The following is a 19,142-nucleotide window of genomic DNA, read 5'->3' on the forward strand; positions in this document are numbered from 1 at the left end:
TCGTTTTTGGGTTTAATGCGTTGTGCGTTTATTGCGTGCGTTTATAACCTTTTGTTGTGATTTCTGTTTAGCGACTGTACGTTCTTGTTTTGCCCTTCGAGGCATTTGTTTTAGTTTGGTTTGGCTCGTTTCAGTGCTTCCGGAGACAAAATTCAAACCTCACAGTTACTGTACTGAGAGCGTAGCGAAGCGATGACAAAAACACAACCGTAGTCAATTTCACGCATTGCATATCTCCTGATATCTCTCACTAGAAAAACCAGGCTGCTGGCAGGGTACTCGCTACAATGCTAAAGAAAGGATCAAAAGGCAAATAATCTTAATAAGAAACTCAACATCTTGCAACATGCAAAAACAAATAGCCGGGCCGGGCAATACAAAAACTGAAAGATAAAGATTGTTGCACCGCACGCGGATTAAATCCTATCTTTAGCTGTATTCAGGAGGCTATACTGTCACCGGACGCACTAAAACAAGCTAAATCTATAAGCTAAATTAAATTGGTCAAAAGACTGAGACAGATAAACATACGAGAAGGAGTTTGTACTCCCCCTTCCCCAAGCTAATCGAGAAAAAAATTAACAGGTTTTAAATAGATTTTAAATATCAAGCAAGCTAGCTGGGCAGTAAAACTATTAAAAATAGAAAAAAAAAAGTTAAATGGATTATACATAATTATAGTTTAAGTGGAGACTAAATAGAATTTAAATATCAAGCAAAAGTAGTATTCAAAATTTAAAAATAGAAAATAAATAGTCATTAAAATAGAGATTAAATAGAGAATAAATAGAGTTTAAATAGAAATTAAATAGAGTTTAAGTAGAGATTAAATAGAGTTTAAAAAGAGATTAAATAGAATTTAAAGAGAGATTAAAAAGAATTTAAATAGAGATTAAATAGAGTTTAAATAGAGATTAAAAAGAGTTTAAGTAGAAATTAAGTAGAGTTTAAGTAGGAAATAAATAGATTGTAAATAGATTTTAAATATCTACCAAAAGTAGTATTCAAAATTTAAAAATAGAAAATAAATAGTCATTAAAATAGAGATTAAATAGGGAATAAATAAAGTTCAAATAGAAATTAAATAGAGTTTAAGTAGAGATTAAATAGAGTTTAAAAAGAGATTAAATAGAATTTAAAGAGAGATTAAAAAGAATTTAAATAGAGATTAAATAGAGTTGAAGTAGAAATTAAGTAGAGTTTAAGTAAGAAATAAATAGCTTGTAAAAAGATTTTAAATATCAACCAAAAGTAGTATTCAAAATTTAAAAATAGAAAATAGTCATTAAAATAGAGATTAAATAAAGAATAAATAGAGTTTAAATAAAAATTAAATAGAGTTTAAGTAGAGATTAAATAGAATTTAAATAGAGATTAAATAGAGTTTAAGTAGAGATTAAATAGAGTTTAAGTAGAGATTAAATAGAGTTTAAAAAGAGATTAAAAAGAATTTAAATAGCGATTAAATAGAGTTTAAGTAGAAATTAAATAGAGTTTAAGTAGAAAATAAATAGATTGTAAATAGATTTTAAATATCAAGCAACAGTAGTATTCAAAATTTAAAAAAAGAAAATGAAGAGTCATTAAAATAGAGATTAAATAGAGAATAAAAAGGGTTTAAATAGAAATTAAATAGAGATTAAATAGAATTTCAATAGGGATTAAATAGAGATTAAATAGAGTTTAAATTGAGATTAAATAGAGTTTAAATAGAGATTAAAAAGAGATTAAATAGAGATTAAATAAAGATTAAATTGAGTTTAAATAGAAATTAAATAGAGACTAAATAGAGATTAAATAGAGTTTAAATAGACTTTAAGTAGAGATTAAATCGAATGAAAAAGTTATTAAATAGAGTTGAAATAGAAATTAAATAGAGATTAAATAGACATTATATAGAGTTTAAATAGAGTTTAAGTAGAGATTAAATAGAATTTAAATAGAGATTAAATAGAGTTTAAAGAGAAATTAAATAGAAATTAAATAGATTAAATAGACTTTAAATAGAGATTAAATAGACTTTAAGTAGGAAATAAATAGATTGTAAATAGATTTTAAATATCAACCGAAAGTAGTATTCAAAATTTAAAAATAGAAAATAAACAGTAATAGACTTTAAATAGAGATTAAATAGACTTTAAGTAGGAAATAAATAGATTGTAAATAGATTTTAAATATCAACCGAAAGTAGTATTCAAAATTTAAAAAAATAGAAAATAAACAGTAATTAAAATAGAGATTACATAGAATTTAAATAGAGATTGAATAGAGTTTAAACAGATATTAAATAGAGTTTAAATAGAGATTAAATAGAGTTTAAATATATATTAAATAGAGTTTAAATAGAGATTAAATAGAGTTTAAATAGATATTAAATGGAGTTTAAATAGAGATTAAGTAGTTTAAATAGAGATTAAATAGATTTTAAATAGAGATTAAATAGAGTTTAAATAGATATTAAATGGAGTTTAAATAGAGATTAAGTAGTTTAAATAGAGATTAAATAGATTTTAAATAGAGATTAAATAGAGTTTAAATAGAGATTAAATACAGTTTAAAAAGAGATTAAATAGAGTTTAAAGAGATATTAAATAGAGTTTAAATAGAGATTAAATAAAGTTTAAATAGAGATTAAATAGAGTTTTAATAGAGATTAAATAGAGTTTAAATAGATATTAAATAGAGTTTAAATAGAGATTAAATAGAGTTTAAATAGAGATTAAACAGAATTTAAATAGAGATTAAATAGAGTTTAAAAAGAAATTAAATAGAGATTAAATAGAGTTTAGGTAGAAATTAAATAAAGTTTAAGTAGAAAATAAATAGACTGTCAATAGATTTTAAATATCAAGCAACAGTAGTATTCAATATTGAAAAATAGAAAATGAATAGTCATTAAAATAGAGATTGAATAGAGAATAAATAGGGTTTAAATAGAAATTAAATAGGAATAAAATACAATTTAAATAGAGATTAAATAGAGTTTAAATAGAGATTAAATAGAGTTTAAGCAGAGATTAAAGAGAGTTTATATAAATATTAAATAGAGTTTAAGTAGAGTTTAAATAGAGTTTAAATAAATATTATATAGAGTTTAAATAGAGATTAAATAGAGTTTAAGTAGAGATTAAATAGAGTTTAAATAATGTTAAATAGAGTTTAAATAGAGTTTAAATAAAGATTAAATAGAGTTTAAATAGAGATTAAATAGAGTTTAAATAGAGTTTAAATAGAGTTTAAATAAAGATTAAATAGAGTTTAAATAGAGATTAAATAGAGTTTAAATAGAGATTAAATAGAGTTTAAGTAGAGATTAATTAGAGTTTAAACAGAGATTAAATAGAGTTTAAATAGAGTTTAAATAGAGATTAAATAGAGTTTAAATAGAGATTAAATAGAGTTTAAATAGAGATTAAATAGAGTTTAAGTAGAGATTAAATAGAGTTTAAATAGAGATTAAATAGAATTTAAATAGAGATTAAATAGAGTTTAAATAGAATTTAAATAGAGATTAAATAGAGTTTAAGTAGAAATTAAATACAGTTTAAGTAGAAAATAAATAGATTGTAAATAGATTTTAAATATCAAGCAACAGTAGTATTCAAAATTTAAAAATAGAAAATGAATAGTCATTAAAATAGAGATTAAATAGAGAATAAATAGGGTTTAAATAGAAATTAAATAGAGATTAAATAGAATTTAAATAGAGATTAAATAGGGTTAAAAAAGAAATTAAATAGAGATTAAATAGAGTTTAAATAGAGATTAAATAGAGTTTAAATAGAATTTAAATAGAGATTAAATAGAGTTTAAGTAGAGATTAAATAGAGTTTAAATAGGACATAAATAGATTGTAAATAGATTTTAAATATCAACCAAAAGTAGTATTCAAAATTTAAAAATAGAAAATAAATAGTCATTAAAATAGAGATTAAATAGAGAATAAATAGAGTTTCAATAGAAATTAAATAGAGCTTAAGTAGAGATTAAATAGAGTTTAAATAGAGATTAAATAGAATTTAAATAGAGATTAAATAGAGTTTAAGTAGAAATTTAGTAGAGTTTAAGTAGAAAATAAATAGATTGTAAATAGATTTTAAATATCAACCAAAAGTAGTATTCAAAATTTAAAAATAGAAAATAAATAGTCATTAAAATAGAAATTAAATAGAGAATAAATCGAGTTTAAATAGAAATTAAATAGAGTTTAAGTAGAGATTAAAGAGAGTTTAAATAGAGATTAAATAGAATTTAAATAGAGATTAAATAGAGTTTAAATAGAAATTAAATAGAGATTAAATAGAGTTTAAGTAGAAATTAAATAGAGTTTAAGTACAAAATAAATAGATTGTAAATAGATTTTAAATATCAAACCAAAGTAGTCTTCAAAATTTAAAAATAGAAAATGAATACTCATTAAAATAGAGATTAAATAGAATTTAAATAGATATTAAATAGAGTTTAAATAAAGATTAAATAGAGTTTAAATAGAGATTAAATAGAGTCTAAATAGAGATTAAATAGAGTTTAAATAGACATTAAATAGAGTATAAATAGAGATTAAATAGAGTTTAGGTAGACATTAAATAGAGTTTAAATAGATATTAAATAGAGTTTAAATAGAGATTAAAAAGAGTTTAAGTAGAGATTAAATAGAGTTTAAATAGAGATTAAATAGAGTTTAAATAGAGATTAAATAGAGTTAAAATAGAGATTAAATAGACTTTAAATAGAGATTAAATAGAGTTTAAATAGAGATTAAATAGAGGTTAAGTAGAGATTAATTAGAGTTTAAATAGAGATTAAATAGAGATTAAATAGAGTTTAAATAGATATTAAATAGAGTTTAAATAGAGATTAAATAGAGTTTAGGTAGAGATTAAATAGAGTTTAAATAGAGATTAAATAGAGTTTAAATAGAGATTAAATAGAGTTTAAGTAGAGATTAAATAGAGTTTAAATAGAGATTAAATAGAGTTTAAATAGAGATTAAATAGAGTTTAAGTAGAGATTAAATAGAGTTGAAATAAAGATTAAATAGAATTTAAATAGAGATTAAATAGAGTTTAAATAGAAATTAAATAGAGATTAAATAGAGTTTAAGTAGAAATTAAATAGAGTTTAAGTAGAAAATAAATAGATTGTAAATAGATTTTAAATATCAAGCAACAGTAGTATTCAAAATTCAAAAATAGAAAATGAATAGTCATTAAAATAGAGATTAAATAGAGAATAAATAGGGTTTAAATAGAAATTAAATAGAGTTTAAGTAGAGATTAAATAGAGTTTAAATAGATATTAAATAGAGTTTAAGTAGAGATTAAATAGAGTTCAAATAGCATTTAATTATTCTTTAAATAGAACAATTGCTATTATTTCAAATAGAATTCAAATAGAAATTAGTAAATAGAATTTAAATATATTTTAAATAGAAGTCTATTTCTTAAGGCTGGTTATTAGACAAGTAGTTAAAATAAAACACTTTGTGGTACTTATTACTCCACTGGTTAAAATAAAACAGTTTTTGGTGGTTATTAACCCGGTGGTTAAAATAAAACTGTTTTTAGTGGTTATTTTCCCGGTGGTTGTAATAAAACAATTTTTGGTGGCTATTAGCATGGTGGTTTAAATAAAACACATTTTCCTACTTATTAGTCCAGCGGTTAAAATAAAACAGTTTTTGGTGGTTATTAGACAAGTAGTTAAAATAAAACAGTTTATGGTACTTATTACTCCACTGGTTAAAATAAAACAGTTTTTGGTGGTTATTAACCCGGTGGTTAAAATAAAACAGTTTTTGGTGGTTATTAGACAAGTAGTTAAATAAAACAGTTTTTGGTGGTTATAAGCCCGGTGGTTAAAATAAAACAGTTTTTAGTGGTTATTAGACAAGTAGTTAAAATAAAACAGTTTGTGGTACTTATTACTCCACTGGTTAAAATAAAACAGTTTTTGGTGATTATTAACGTGGTGGTTAAGATAAAACAGTTTTTGGCGGTTAAAACCCTAGTGGTTAAAATAAAACAGTCTTTTGTGGTTATTAGCCTGGTGGTTAAAATACAACAGCCTTTTGTGGTTATTAGCTTGGTGGTTAAAATAAAACAGTTTTTGGTGGTTATTAGCCCAGTGGCTAAATAAAACAGTTTTTTATGGTTATTAACCTGGTGGTTAGAATAAAGCAGTTTTTGGTGGTTATTATCCCGGTGGTTAAAATAAAACAGTTTTTGGTGGGTATTAGCCTGGTGGTTAAAAGAAAGCAGTTTTTGGTGGTTGTTAGCCCGCATTTTCTAGCTGGGTTAAATTAGGCACAAAAAACATAATTATACTTTAAATGTTCAAACAAATAAACTTTTAGATATTATTAGCATATTATTCTAGCATTATTTACGAATTTTATTCTGACAGAGTGTTAGGTCCAAAATTTCTTGAGAAAACATCCAGAAAATGAATGAGCTAGTATTACAAATCATCCAAACACATTGGTCAGTACTTAAAGAAGCCCTAAAATTGAGGAAGCAACTTAAGGTGGCTGAACACAGTTTGCGCGCACTTTACAGATTCTGTTAGTGATATACTATTAAGCGAGCGCTAGGGTTGTGGTACGTAAATACGGCGGTCGATAAAGTGATCCCTCAATTTCACATGAAATGGATAATAAAGGTAAGTTTTGATCGTAAATAACTAAGTTTCTCGTTTCTGGACTCTTTTTCTTTTCTTTCCGAGGAAAAAAGTCATTCACCAAGACCTTTTGCATGCTTTTCAACTTTGCCATGAAACCCAGTTAAAGCCACGCATGCGCATTTGACCAAAAAATTGCGACTGGTTGTTTTCGTGGAAATGAACTGTTTTCTAAGGAACCGCTCATTAGAATTTCGTAAAATTTGGCATGAAAATAGTTCCCTACAAGCATAACTCGCCTACAAAGAGAAACCTAAATCTAACAGAGGGTATCTTCACAAAACATTAAAATGCAAAATCAATATTTACAGGCGATCTGTCTGTTAAAATTACATGAAAATAGTGCAACTGTGCCAGTGTTTTGTGAGTTTACCTGGATACAAAAAATGGAAAAAATCTAATGAGTACATTTTCTAAAAATAAAGGAAACCTACAATATATGGACGTTTAATAGTTTGCTGCGTTGCCATGGAAACGGTACTTAGCTCGACAAGACGTACGAAAATCCATTCTTTCTTAGTTAGTCTTACACCATACCAATTTTGGGCCCAGAAGTACATAGTTTCCAAATAACGTCTTCTAACACCTGTACACTAAAAAACTGTATTCGGTCACCTTAAGGGGTTAAAAATGGCCATTTACAAACTGACCAATTTGGCTTGGGAAGCAAATGGACACTGTAAGATTGGGTTCATTGTCATTGCTGTATGTTTATATGGCAGTTTTATTTTTAGACAATTTCTCAGGCTCTATACGTACCACCCATGTCAAAACCAATAATAGGCTGTTCTGTTTCTGTGTGGTACGTTGTCATAGCATAACCAACCTGCCAAAAGTGAACAAAGCAATTAATTAAAAAGAAGAGAGAACAAACTTTATGTCATTATGTAACTCAACTGAGTACACAAATGACACCTAGAAAAGATACTTATGGGCAGGGACGACACAGAGGTAAGAGCTTGACCTCCCACCAATGACTAGCCTGAATTTGATTCCCACCAGTGTTATTGGTCTTTATCCTTGCTTTGAGAGTCTTTTTTCCTGGACTCCACAAAAAGCAACATTCTTGGAATGAAAAAAATTAATAAAATTGAAAAAAAAAAAAACATTTTTGGAATGTGACTGTGTGATGAGGGTCAAAGGTTTGGTAGTTGTTAGATGATGAAGTGCCGTCAAAAGAAAAGTCTTTTTTTTTTAATTTTCTTAAGGACGCGCACTTTCTAAATGGCTTTCCATAACCCTAGCTAGGATGTTTTTTTCCTTCATAATTATATAATTCATAAACTGTGCAAAATATCTTCATTTTAGGTACCTTCAGCTTCTCAGACCATCCCAAGATGCACAGAAATTAATGTAACTACCCTTAAGAAATAGACTTCTATTTAAAATATATTTAAATTCTATTTACTAATTTCTATTTGAATTCTATTTGAAATAATAGCAATTGTTCTATTTAAAGAATAATTAAATGCTATTTAAACTCTATTTAATCTCTACTTAAACTCTATTTAATTTTTAAACTCTATTTAATCTCTACTTAAACTCTATTTAATTTCTATTTAAACCCTATTTATTCTCTATTTAATCTCTATTTAAAGACTATTTCCTATTTTTAAATTTTGAATATATATACCATATTTTCTTGATTAAACACCTCCAGTGTTTAATTCAAACTTGGCCAGTTGAACGCGGCGTTTAAACGAGGCCGGCGTTTAATCGGGACCTAGCATTTATAACGAAGTGCAATTTTCTGTCATTTTTTCAGGTTGATTTTTTATTACCCGTCCCCTCGTCCAGCCACAACAAACTGTCCCTGGGTCTTCTCCGACGATTATTATTAGCAAAATTACAGCTGTTACATACGCCATGCATATGTTAAAATCAAGATTCGTTTTAAAACAACCGAACACGAACAATATAAAGGAAAAGTTTAAAGTTGAGAAACGGCAATGTCGCAAACATCCTTCTTGTTTGCATTGGCTAATCGTCTGTCATATATTAATGTTTTACAGCCTAGTCGTCATAAACAACAACAAGCTCATTTTAAGTTCTTCTTCCTGATTTTAAAGAAAGTGAGCACTACTATATACAACACCAGAAAAAAAACTGCTTCAAATACGACAATATGAACGCAAACATAGCTATGTTTAATTTTGTTCTACAGCATTCATCATTGTTATATTATGCCGGTACTTCTTTGAACATCATCGCGTGTAAAATTAACAAATTGAGTAAAAGTACAGTAGCATATCGTACTACAGTCGAACCTCCCCTTGCGACGACCTTTCGTAAGCAACCTCCTCTCTTGAGCTACCACTTTCCCAAAATACCCAAATTTCCCCAGCCAAATCACCATAGTTGGAACCTCTCATAAGCGGCCACCGCTTATAGGCAGCCGCGACTACTTTCAGAGATGACAGTTTGCAATTTTCTTCTGTTTTTGACTTCCCGTAAGCGACCACTTGTCACATACACGACAAAGGTCCTCATATCTATCCCGTCAGGAATTAGACAATATGCCTTTGTAATATTATCACATGTACATTCTTGGATAGTTCAGGGGACATGAATGTCACAATCGGAGGTACCAGGTGTCCCGAAAAAGACTTGTCCCATTTGCCGCATTAGGTAATTTATCACAGGCAAAATTTAGACCCCTTTTGGTCTGACCTCTCGTAAGTGACCACCTAGGCTTGACATTTTGGGTGGTCGCTTAGGGGAGGTTTGTATGTCGCTTATGGGAGGTAGTATGTCGCAGTAGTGCAGTATGTCGCAGACGTGCTATTCCATATGTAGTATATTGACTTGTTAGCTTGACTGCAAATACATGCTGGAGCCTCGATCAAACGCCCCTGGCGTTTACTTAAAGAATACCACTTTTGACCTGGCATTTATACGAAACCAGCATTTAATCAAGAAAATATGGTATGCGGAGTAGCAAGAGCAGGATTTGTATTCATTTTTGAAGTACAAGGGTGCTTAAAATGGTGAACAGATGGGCATCTTTCAGCAGTTTGTACTGTTTAGACTGGTGTTCAATCTCATCAAAGGCTAAGGTACCATGTTCAGAGTACATGCATGATGTGCCAGTACCTGGTTCCCAGTGTTTATAAAGGAACCCTTGGAAAAGGATGCATCGATCATCCTTCAGTAGCCAAGTTATGAGAAAAATTGACTGAACAGCATCTTTGATCATTCTTATATATTTTTAGTTTAATAATCAATGACTTCTGAAATTATGGGACTTTTATTAAGACATGAAAAATGCATATGTTTCAATAGCAAGTTTGAGGAAGACTTACCACACCACCAGCTGGACCAGACAGAATGGCATGAGACCCAGAAAACCTAAACAAAATACCAGCGAATTCAAAACATTTAATGAAACATTGTAAAATTTACAAATAGAAAAAAGAATCAACCGCATATAAATAAACTTATGAGGGTCTGGTAAAGATACATGACCGCAAAAACCTACAAGATTTGTTTTTCTTGTCAACTGCAAATTAATTATCCGCCATCTTGGATTTTCACATGTGGTTTTTGGGTGAATTTTGTGATTACTTCATCCTTTTTTCGCTTGAAACTTACAAGCAATGAGTGGATACACAGCTGACGATGTTCTAGAGAGGCTTTGGAACGATTCTGCTGACCAGTAAGACATTTTTGGCAATGAATTTGACGGCGAAAGTGATGAAATTATCGCGACAAGTCTGGTCTGCACACAGGTAAAAAAATGGCCCGCAGCGAAAGGGTTAATAATATGGATTCACTTAAAGGTGCTCTGGGGGGAAAAACAAGGTTTATTAAACCAAAATTAATTTTTACTACATAACAAAGTACATGTAACATAGCACAACAACCACAAGAAAGGTTATCACTTAATGCAATTACTATACCATGATGTGCATTTGCCAAGGTCTTGAGAAGGCTAATACTTACCTTGACACAGGTGTAAGACCACCATTTGACTGCATGAACAGAACTTTGTCCTAGATATATAAAAAAAAGCTGTAACGAAAACTAATCACAAGCCAAACACTTCTCTTGACTGTAATTTGAATATTATATTCATGTAAGGAGTGGCCACACTACAATTTATTGCATATAAATGCAAGGCTGCATGCAGTTCATGGTATGCAAGGTACAATCGTGCATGCATACAGATTGCAACATCTGTCCGAGTCCTAACCCTAAATGACATACAGTTTTACCTCAATTCCATTCTTGAAGCCAGACATAAATCCAGAGACATATCTCTTGATGCATGGTGTTAGATAAGCATCAGCACAAGCTAATAGAAAATTAAACCACTATTAGACTACTAGTTAGTAAAGTGAGTGTGTTGAAAAATCTATAAGTACATCCCAGAAATATGTATTCCATTACTTTTTTAAAGTAATAAATAAACATGCCTATCTTTTCTAACAAACAAACAAAATAATGCTTTCAAGAAGTTATCCAAAACCTGATGCATGCAATGATGTAAAGAAGGTGTTTTTTAGCCTCTAACATACTAATACTGTCCAGAATGCAAGTGTTCATTCAGAGCATTTTTAGTTTGAGGCAGTTGTAGTATCACATTTAAGGGGGGCCAGGGGCTTAATTAATATAGACAGGGGAACTCATAGACCCTTATCACTCGGAGGCCATGTTAAGTCTCTGGGTAATTAAAAGCTTTGTTTCACATGGCAAATCTCGGCTAGACACGAATTCAGTGCGAGGCTAGCCGCGCAAAAACAAAGCTTTTTATTCTCCTGAGACTCAACATGGCCGCCGCGTGATAAAGGTCTATTTCATTGAGCAGAACACCAGTGGGAATTATCAGCTGACTGCTTGTTTTATTGAACATAGTGATAAATAGGTCCCAAGACGTGAACATTGAAGTAGCTATTATTTAATAATTGCATGTACATACAGGATAGAATTTTACATCATTGTAAACTTAAATCTGTGTGAGAAATATCTCATTGCCTTCACCCAACGTTTGTAATCTGCATGTACACGAAACATATTCCATTTTTTATGCACTATAAGACTGAGAGTACATTTAGATTAACACATCTAATTTAACTGCATACTATAGATAGAATGGGGTTGAGCTTACGAAGGGGGTGGGAGGTTAAAAATGTTTTGCTCTAAAGGGGGTGGGGGCTTATTACAGAGAGGGATCTACATATTAAGGATTTATCCAGTAGTGATTATTGAGTGATAATATACCTTTTATTTACATTTAACTCTGAGGGAGGAGGGAGGCCTGGTACGAGTTTGCCTATTCTGTGTGTTCGTATTACGTACTTGTGCTTGTCTGTACTAGCTTTCCCTCCCCTCCCTCCCATAGCTGCTGTTAGTTTTTTAGTATTCCAGCTGTACCTGGGCAGTTCATTTTCAATAAATGGAAGGGCCTGTTTTTCTGGCCCTTTCCTCTACCCCATACCTGTTGTTACTTAGTCTCACACTAGAGTCAAAAGATATTAGCCAGGTCATTACTCAGCTGGTAGGGTACCAGGTTGCAGACATGCACTTAAGGCCAAGTCTTAGGATCCTGACAGAAATAACCGAGAAACTCGAGGTTTGTTGAGAGTTAAGTGCCTTCATGTTGATCAATCTGTGAATGATGCCATCTTCATCAGAATATCACAACAAACACAAGAGCAGCTTTTACCAGTATGCTTGAATTGGTGGCGTACCAAAAGCCCAGCAGAGGGACTACCATATAAAAGTGACTGGATGATCAACAAAAATTTTGAAAAGAACCCCTAAAAGGTACCAGAATTCTGTTTTGTGGGGGTGGGCCGAAAATTTTTTTACCTGTTAAGTCAGGTACCAAATCAGTTGATTAACATTTTACTTTCTCTCATATTCTTCAGCCCAATACCCAAAAAGGTACCACGGTCCATACCTTTTATGGAAGTCATTTTAGATTTTAGTACCCACTGAGGGACCAAACCACGGATTTTGACCCCTAACAGTACAATGATCACCCCTGTCACTTCTAGGAGTCCCCACTCCCTGGCCAAAAAGACTTTTTAATGTATGAGACCACAACTATGTAAAAGCAAAATTGAATTTTATGGACAAGAGATTTTTTCCAAGAAGTGATAGCTAGGATGTCCACTAAAACAGCTGCAATTAAAAAATATCTCTAGAAAGGGCTCCAGACATATCAAATACCTGTGTATCCCCTAGGGACAATTTTGATCATTGGCATAACAGATGAGGACAGTGATACTTGATCAAAGCCCATCGCAAGAGCTGTTTCACCAACTTGCTTTTCATGAGCATCACACCTTGTAATTAAAATCATAAATAAGGTCACATGCATACATCTTCCTTTCTGACCTTGAATATAACAATAATTTACAAGGTCTCTGAAAGAACTTTAAAAAACATCTTGATGTTGAAAACCATCAAGCTTTGGAGCAGGAGTGCATCTAGTAAATACACAGGTCAAGGCTTCTAAAATAATTTTTATAAGATGGTACCATAATCTGCGAAAAAAATATTGATACAAAATTCAATAATTATAATATTGATAACAAACCTACATGTATGAATGCATGAGTACTACAGCAAGGCTTTTGATTCCTTTATCCAGGACTCTCTGTGAAAAAAATAAAGAGAAGACCAAATACCAAGAGAGATGTGATAACTAACTAAGAAAACTAAATGAGAACATACAACAGCTCCAGTGTTCCACAAAAATGCTTGGAGACATTGGGCATGTCATCTCAACAAGCTATTTAGATTGCAGTTTTTTAAAAGCTCAATACCAATATTTAATGAGTTAGTCTTACCTGAAGATCATTTTTGAGCTTTTTCTTGTCAAGTGGCTGCCAAACTATAAGCTATAAATACATATCAGTGACAAAAAATAAATTTTACTGCTTATTAATTACTTTTCTGTGGCATGAAACAACACAATCTGGCCAGGATAGGATAATAATATTAATTAAAACAAATGGGATGGATGCTAGCTGAGGTGGGGCACTAGCTCTTAGCAATTTTATTTGGTACATTTTGGGGGAGTTGGAAATTTTCTTGCCGATTCCGTTATTTTGGGAGTCAAAGATTTTAGCAGAAGTTTATTTAAGGCTTCATAGCAAGCACATACCCTCAACTAGCATGTTTCTTGGTTTGTGGCAAACATCAGTACCAAGTTCATGTACATGCAAGCATAAACCATGTGCAAATTAGCTAGACAAGAAGATCCATGAGAGATCATGTTACTTCAGTACATGTACATAAATTCTTTACTGGCAGGGCACTGTACAAAAAATTATCTGTTAATAATAATTTAGTTTACTTAAGATTTTAGCTGCAATGCCCTTTTGATTATATTCATATAGAGTAAGTGTATTATTAAATGTTAATTGTTATTATTGCTATTTAATATCACAGTACTATAATTACTGTTATTATTAAATATAATAATAACAATAATTATTATTATTATTATTATTATTATTATTATTATTATTATTATTATTATTATTATTATTATTATTATTATTATTATTGTCATTATTATTATTATTATTGGAAGCTTTTAATTTTTATGTTTCTATGCAGAAAAACAAGAATTTTGGGGGGGTATGTCCTGATCAAGTCATTGGTCAGGAGTTCATTTGGACCTACACATTTCATGTGGCCCCCTTGGCAGCAGTCCTCCCTGTCACTTAAAATAAGTATACCTGAGTGCTCTCTGGTGTGGGGATGCTTGTCCATTGGTACAGAACTGCCGCCAACAATTTTTTGCCCGTATCTAGTTGTACATTTGGGTAACAAAAGTGTTTCCGACATATTTCCATGATAGATTTTCTTACAAGGTTATATTAAACGTAGCAAAAAAAAAACTGTAAGTTAGAATTATCCACCTTTTCTCCTGTGCTAGCTGTTACATAGCTGTTGTGTGGTGTTTCAATTTCACTTCTATCTTGCACAAGAATGACCCGTTCTCTAACTTCAATCACTTCAGCATACAGAACTTCTGGACATGTTGCCGTCTGTTAAGCGAAGAAACAACAACTGACTTGTCTTGTATGGGAAAGTAAGTTTCATGCCATCTGATATGCAGACAGCATAATTTATCTGTTTAGGTTTATGATACAAGGTATAACCATGACGAATATAAAGGCCCAGATGTGCTTAAATACAATTTAACTGAAAGGTGGGATCAAATTAAAAATCATCATATCTTTAGATTCCAAACTAAATTTTTCTCAGCAGGTAAGCTCAGCATGTAAAAACACTAGCCAAAGAATTGGCGTCTTTCTGTGGATCATAAGAAATTTAATACCTACTAAGGCCAAACTTCAATTAGCTGTGTTACCCTATCTCGCTTACTGCCACCTAGTATGGTATTTTTGTAGGGCAAGCATTACTCTCTTAAACTTGAGCAATTGCAAGAAAGAGGCTTGAGGGCCGCGTATAAGGACAAACACACTACTTATTCGCAGTTACTGTCCAGAGAGCGTCAAGCTACCAACCTTATTGAATAGGGGTTTACAGGACATTTATATACTTGTGTACAAAGTAAAACATAGACTATGTCCAAACAGCATCTGATTCTGTACTATTTTTAGCAATCACACTTCTGGATATAACCTTAGGCAATCAGATTTTTCTATTCCAAGATATAACACTGTCACTTGCAGTAGGCACTCTTTGCGAATCTCTGGACCCAAACTAAGGGGAAAACTGTCCACGGCTGATAGATCTGGCAAGGCGCTCAAAGCTTTCAAAAGCTGTATACGGACAAAAGCTCTTACCAATATAATGGACGCCGGCTGCAAGGGCTGTTAGTACCCTCAGCTCCACAAAATGTTTTTTCTTCAACTACAAGTTTTAGATTTTATCGTAGATCTTAAAGACTAGATTTTAATTTGTAACTGACATTTATGCACACACTATTGCTTGTACAATTACTACTCTCGTTATCAGTTAGTTTTAAGTTGTGTCCTCTAATTATTAGTATGGGTGTTGTCCCAGCTAGGCTACAAGGCTTGACACTTTAATAAACTTTTCATTCATTCATGTAACACACGCTGTAGCTACTTAACATCATGGTTCATGATAAACCCAACCAGTGCCCAACACACTCATGAATGAACCTGATAACCAAATTCTGGCCCACATACTCAAGTAACTTCAGTATACCTGCAAATAATTACTTAATTGTGCCGTGAAGCCAAAAGCCTAGAAATGGCTGGCGTTCAAATTCTTTTTTGTGTTGCAAATTTCCACAGGTAGCCCAACATTGCGCATCTTTGTAAATAGTCAGCTTGAATTAGGTGTAATATTGACACAAGTAAAGGACCACTGCTCTAAGCCTCTTGTTTCTCCTTATAACATTAATGCTACAGACTAAGTCATCACAATATAGACCTGTCATGCTGAGAATGAAGGAAATGACCTCAGTCTATTTTATGTCTTGGTGTTTAAACAAATTCTCCCATCTACCACCATAACAAATATTATGGAGGAAAGTAACGAGAATGTGTTTCTTGATATTGGGGCTTAATTAGAATTAAGGTCACAATCATTATTGGTATCAGGACTCCTATTGATAGCAGGGTGCTTTTAAGCTCCTAAAGGGACTACCCTGAGCTTAATAATTAAATAGAGGTGTCTGTCTATTATATGTACACCGTCTTACCAAATCAAACAACTGTGGTCTTGTCTGGTTACCAATGTGAAGCAGATCACGGAATCCTTCTGTGATAACTAGTGCCATTCTCTCTCCCTTCCGTTCCAACAGAGCATTGGTAGCCACAGTAGTACCCATCCTGATCCACTCAATGTACTGAGGATCGATTGGTTCATCTGCTGGCATCTTGACTCCAGTCACCTGATATGAAAACACAAGGTGCAATGCTTGATTCACAGAGCAAAAACTTAATGTCTGTCCCACCAGGTGAGAAATTTTATAGCTGAGTTCTAATGAACCAGGGCCTATAGGATTTTAAAAATATGGCAATGTTGAAAATGCATGTACCCACCATTCCTCACGATTTGGTGTGGTCTGTGTGTGTGTGTGTGTGTAGGGAGTGGGGGATAAATTTGACTGCTGCATGGAATTTTTGGTGGGGATATACCGCAGAGGCTTTCCAAATCCTGACTTTATTTCACACCATACCCATTTTCAGACTCTCAAACCAAAATAATTTATTAAAAAAAACTATTGCCATATTCAGACCAAGAAAACAGCTAATATAAAAACCATTATTAACCATTGATGTAGCATCTACCAATATAGTGTCATGAGGCGCAAACCCCTCTCCTCCCCCACCCCCTAGGATTACTTGCTTCTTATACAAAAAATGAGAACAAAAACCCCAACAAACAGGCCTCATGTTTTGTTAACTTAATGTGGTTTACCACATGTTTTGAGTTCTCTGTGTATTCATTCATATCATTCAGACGTTATTGGTGAACAGATTCCCACACATTGGAAATTTAATAATGCACAATTCAAAATGGCAGCTAACTAACATTAAAGAGTTATTAATTAATTAATTATTTATTTTAATTAATTGATTGATTGATTGATTGATTGATTGATTGATTGATTGATTGATTAATTAATAATATTACATAGTTTAGAAGGGGTGGCACTCATGTCCCTGGGCTGAAGTCAGAACAATTTGGTTCTTATCCAATATTATACACTATAATATACTATACTTTTTCTATTAATTATATAAAATTATATAAATACTCATTTTTCCCAGACTACAAAACATCTGCATTGGTTTGTCATAACTGTACCTTGGATAGTGCATGTCTGAATGGAAGTTGCCATACTGGAGAGGTGGCCCTGTCTGATTCTATTGTATTTTACCATTAGTTCTTCAGTGTAATCCAAAATACTAAGCAACGAGTGTGTGACTTATAAGGTAAATAAATACAGTCGAACCTCCCGTAAGCAACCACCCAAAATGCCAAGATATAGTGGTTGCTTACGGTAGGTGGTTGCTCACGAGAGTCGAATCAGAGGGGGTCTCTTCTGGGAACAGGTCTGACACATCTACCTATTCAAAGATAATTTATTACATGCATTTTCCTAGTTACAATATACAAGCAGTGCTAGGTTGTCAGTAAAAGGTCCTTGTAAAATCTGAGTGTGTAGTACATATAGTACAGAAATATGGAGATCAGACCATGTGTCAAGTGGTCAGTTACAAGAGCTGGTTAAAAACAATGAAAAATTAAAATGCCGCCACTTCAAAAACTTAAAGTGGTGGCAATCCCTTATGAGCTCTGTGGTCATTTATGAGAGAGGGAACTATAGCGCTTTGACTTGGAAAAATTTGGTGTTTTGGATAGGTGACCAGTCGCTTTTGGGAGGCGGTCGCACATGGAGGTTTGACTGTATTAAACAAAATAATAAATCCTTGAGAGATTTTTAAATATCCTGCCACCTCAGTTACCTTTTTCTGAACATTTCAGAGAATTCAGTGGCAAACAAATAATTGTCCAGGTATTTTAAAGTTTACCCTGTTTTGTACCAGCTGTACAGATGGCTTATACATCTCACTGCTTGGAGTGAATCGAAGTTGGCATATATTAACATGCAGCATAACTAAGGGGGTGTTTACATGTTAAAACTAGCACCCGTGCAAATTTGAAACAGGTAAGACATTGTGATTTCATACCGTGTTTACATGAAGGGACACTTCATGTCGACCGACGTGATTGTGACGCCATGTTGAATTGGATATCGAAGACTGCGCATGGGCTACCCGTTCCAGACTCAGGGGAGAGTGATTTCATGCTGAAGCGAATGGCTGTACTGTGTTTACATGACATTGGAATGAGTTTTTGTACCGCAAAGAGAATTTCGCTCCGGTACAGTTACTGGGGTGAACTCGCACCGGTATGACTCGCTCTGCTACGAGATTTTGTGCTGGCATCATATAAACGAATACAGAGCCACAAGAGGGAACCGGATCGAACTCGTACCGGAATGAAAGTCGCGCCGGTATCATGTAAACATCCACCTCAGAATAGGTCCCTAGAGTAGGGAAGGATCTGCTTTTGATATTGGCTCTAAATATTGCCCATTCACCCAAAAAGAACAAAAAGATTACAAGTTCTTTTAACAGTGTCTTAAAGGGGAAGTCTCATGGGCTTTTTGACCTGCTTGGTTAAAAATGGTGAAATAAGACCTTCACATAGCTACAAATTAAAACAATTTTAGAACAACGAGAGGAAAGAGATCAACTCAATTCTTGAAAAGAATAACTCGTGATCTGTGATCTGTTCTAGCGAATTTTGAAAACAAAAACTCGAGAACTTGAAAAACTTTAGCCTAACATTTTTCAAGTTTCAATCCATTCCAACCTACTCTGTCTCTAGCCAGAGGCACTATTAAATCGACAGTTTTATTACACTACTAAGATCTACTAAGGGTGACAAAACTAGACAATTATTTTATGTTTCTGTTGACAGACAAACATTTT

The 19,142-nt window shown here is 32.0% G+C and overlaps 1 protein-coding gene across 2 annotated transcripts in view; it reads right to left on the minus strand.

The window, feature by feature from the left end:
* The window catches only part of LOC146478037 (5-oxoprolinase-like), a 102,602-nt gene that overhangs the window by 83,110 nt on the left and 350 nt on the right, over positions 1–19,142 (minus strand). For both annotated transcript variants that reach the window (XM_085112726.1, XM_085112727.1), the window contains exons 2-10: positions 16,337–16,528; positions 14,556–14,684; positions 13,476–13,526; positions 13,227–13,282; positions 12,853–12,968; positions 10,893–10,972; positions 10,621–10,670; positions 9,981–10,026; positions 7,438–7,504 (exon numbers count right to left, since the gene is read on the minus strand). In XM_085112726.1, the coding sequence (XP_084968852.1) occupies positions 7,438–7,504; positions 9,981–10,026; positions 10,621–10,670; positions 10,893–10,972; positions 12,853–12,968; positions 13,227–13,282; positions 13,476–13,526; positions 14,556–14,684; positions 16,337–16,528 (787 nt within the window). The remainder of the gene's footprint in view (positions 1–7,437; positions 7,505–9,980; positions 10,027–10,620; positions 10,671–10,892; positions 10,973–12,852; positions 12,969–13,226; positions 13,283–13,475; positions 13,527–14,555; positions 14,685–16,336; positions 16,529–19,142) is intronic.

The sequence above is a fragment of the Pavona decussata genome, unplaced genomic scaffold (assembly GCF_977016875.1).
Source record: "Pavona decussata unplaced genomic scaffold, jaPavDecu1.1 SCAFFOLD_67, whole genome shotgun sequence".
Lineage (NCBI taxonomy): Eukaryota > Metazoa > Cnidaria > Anthozoa > Scleractinia > Agariciidae > Pavona > Pavona decussata.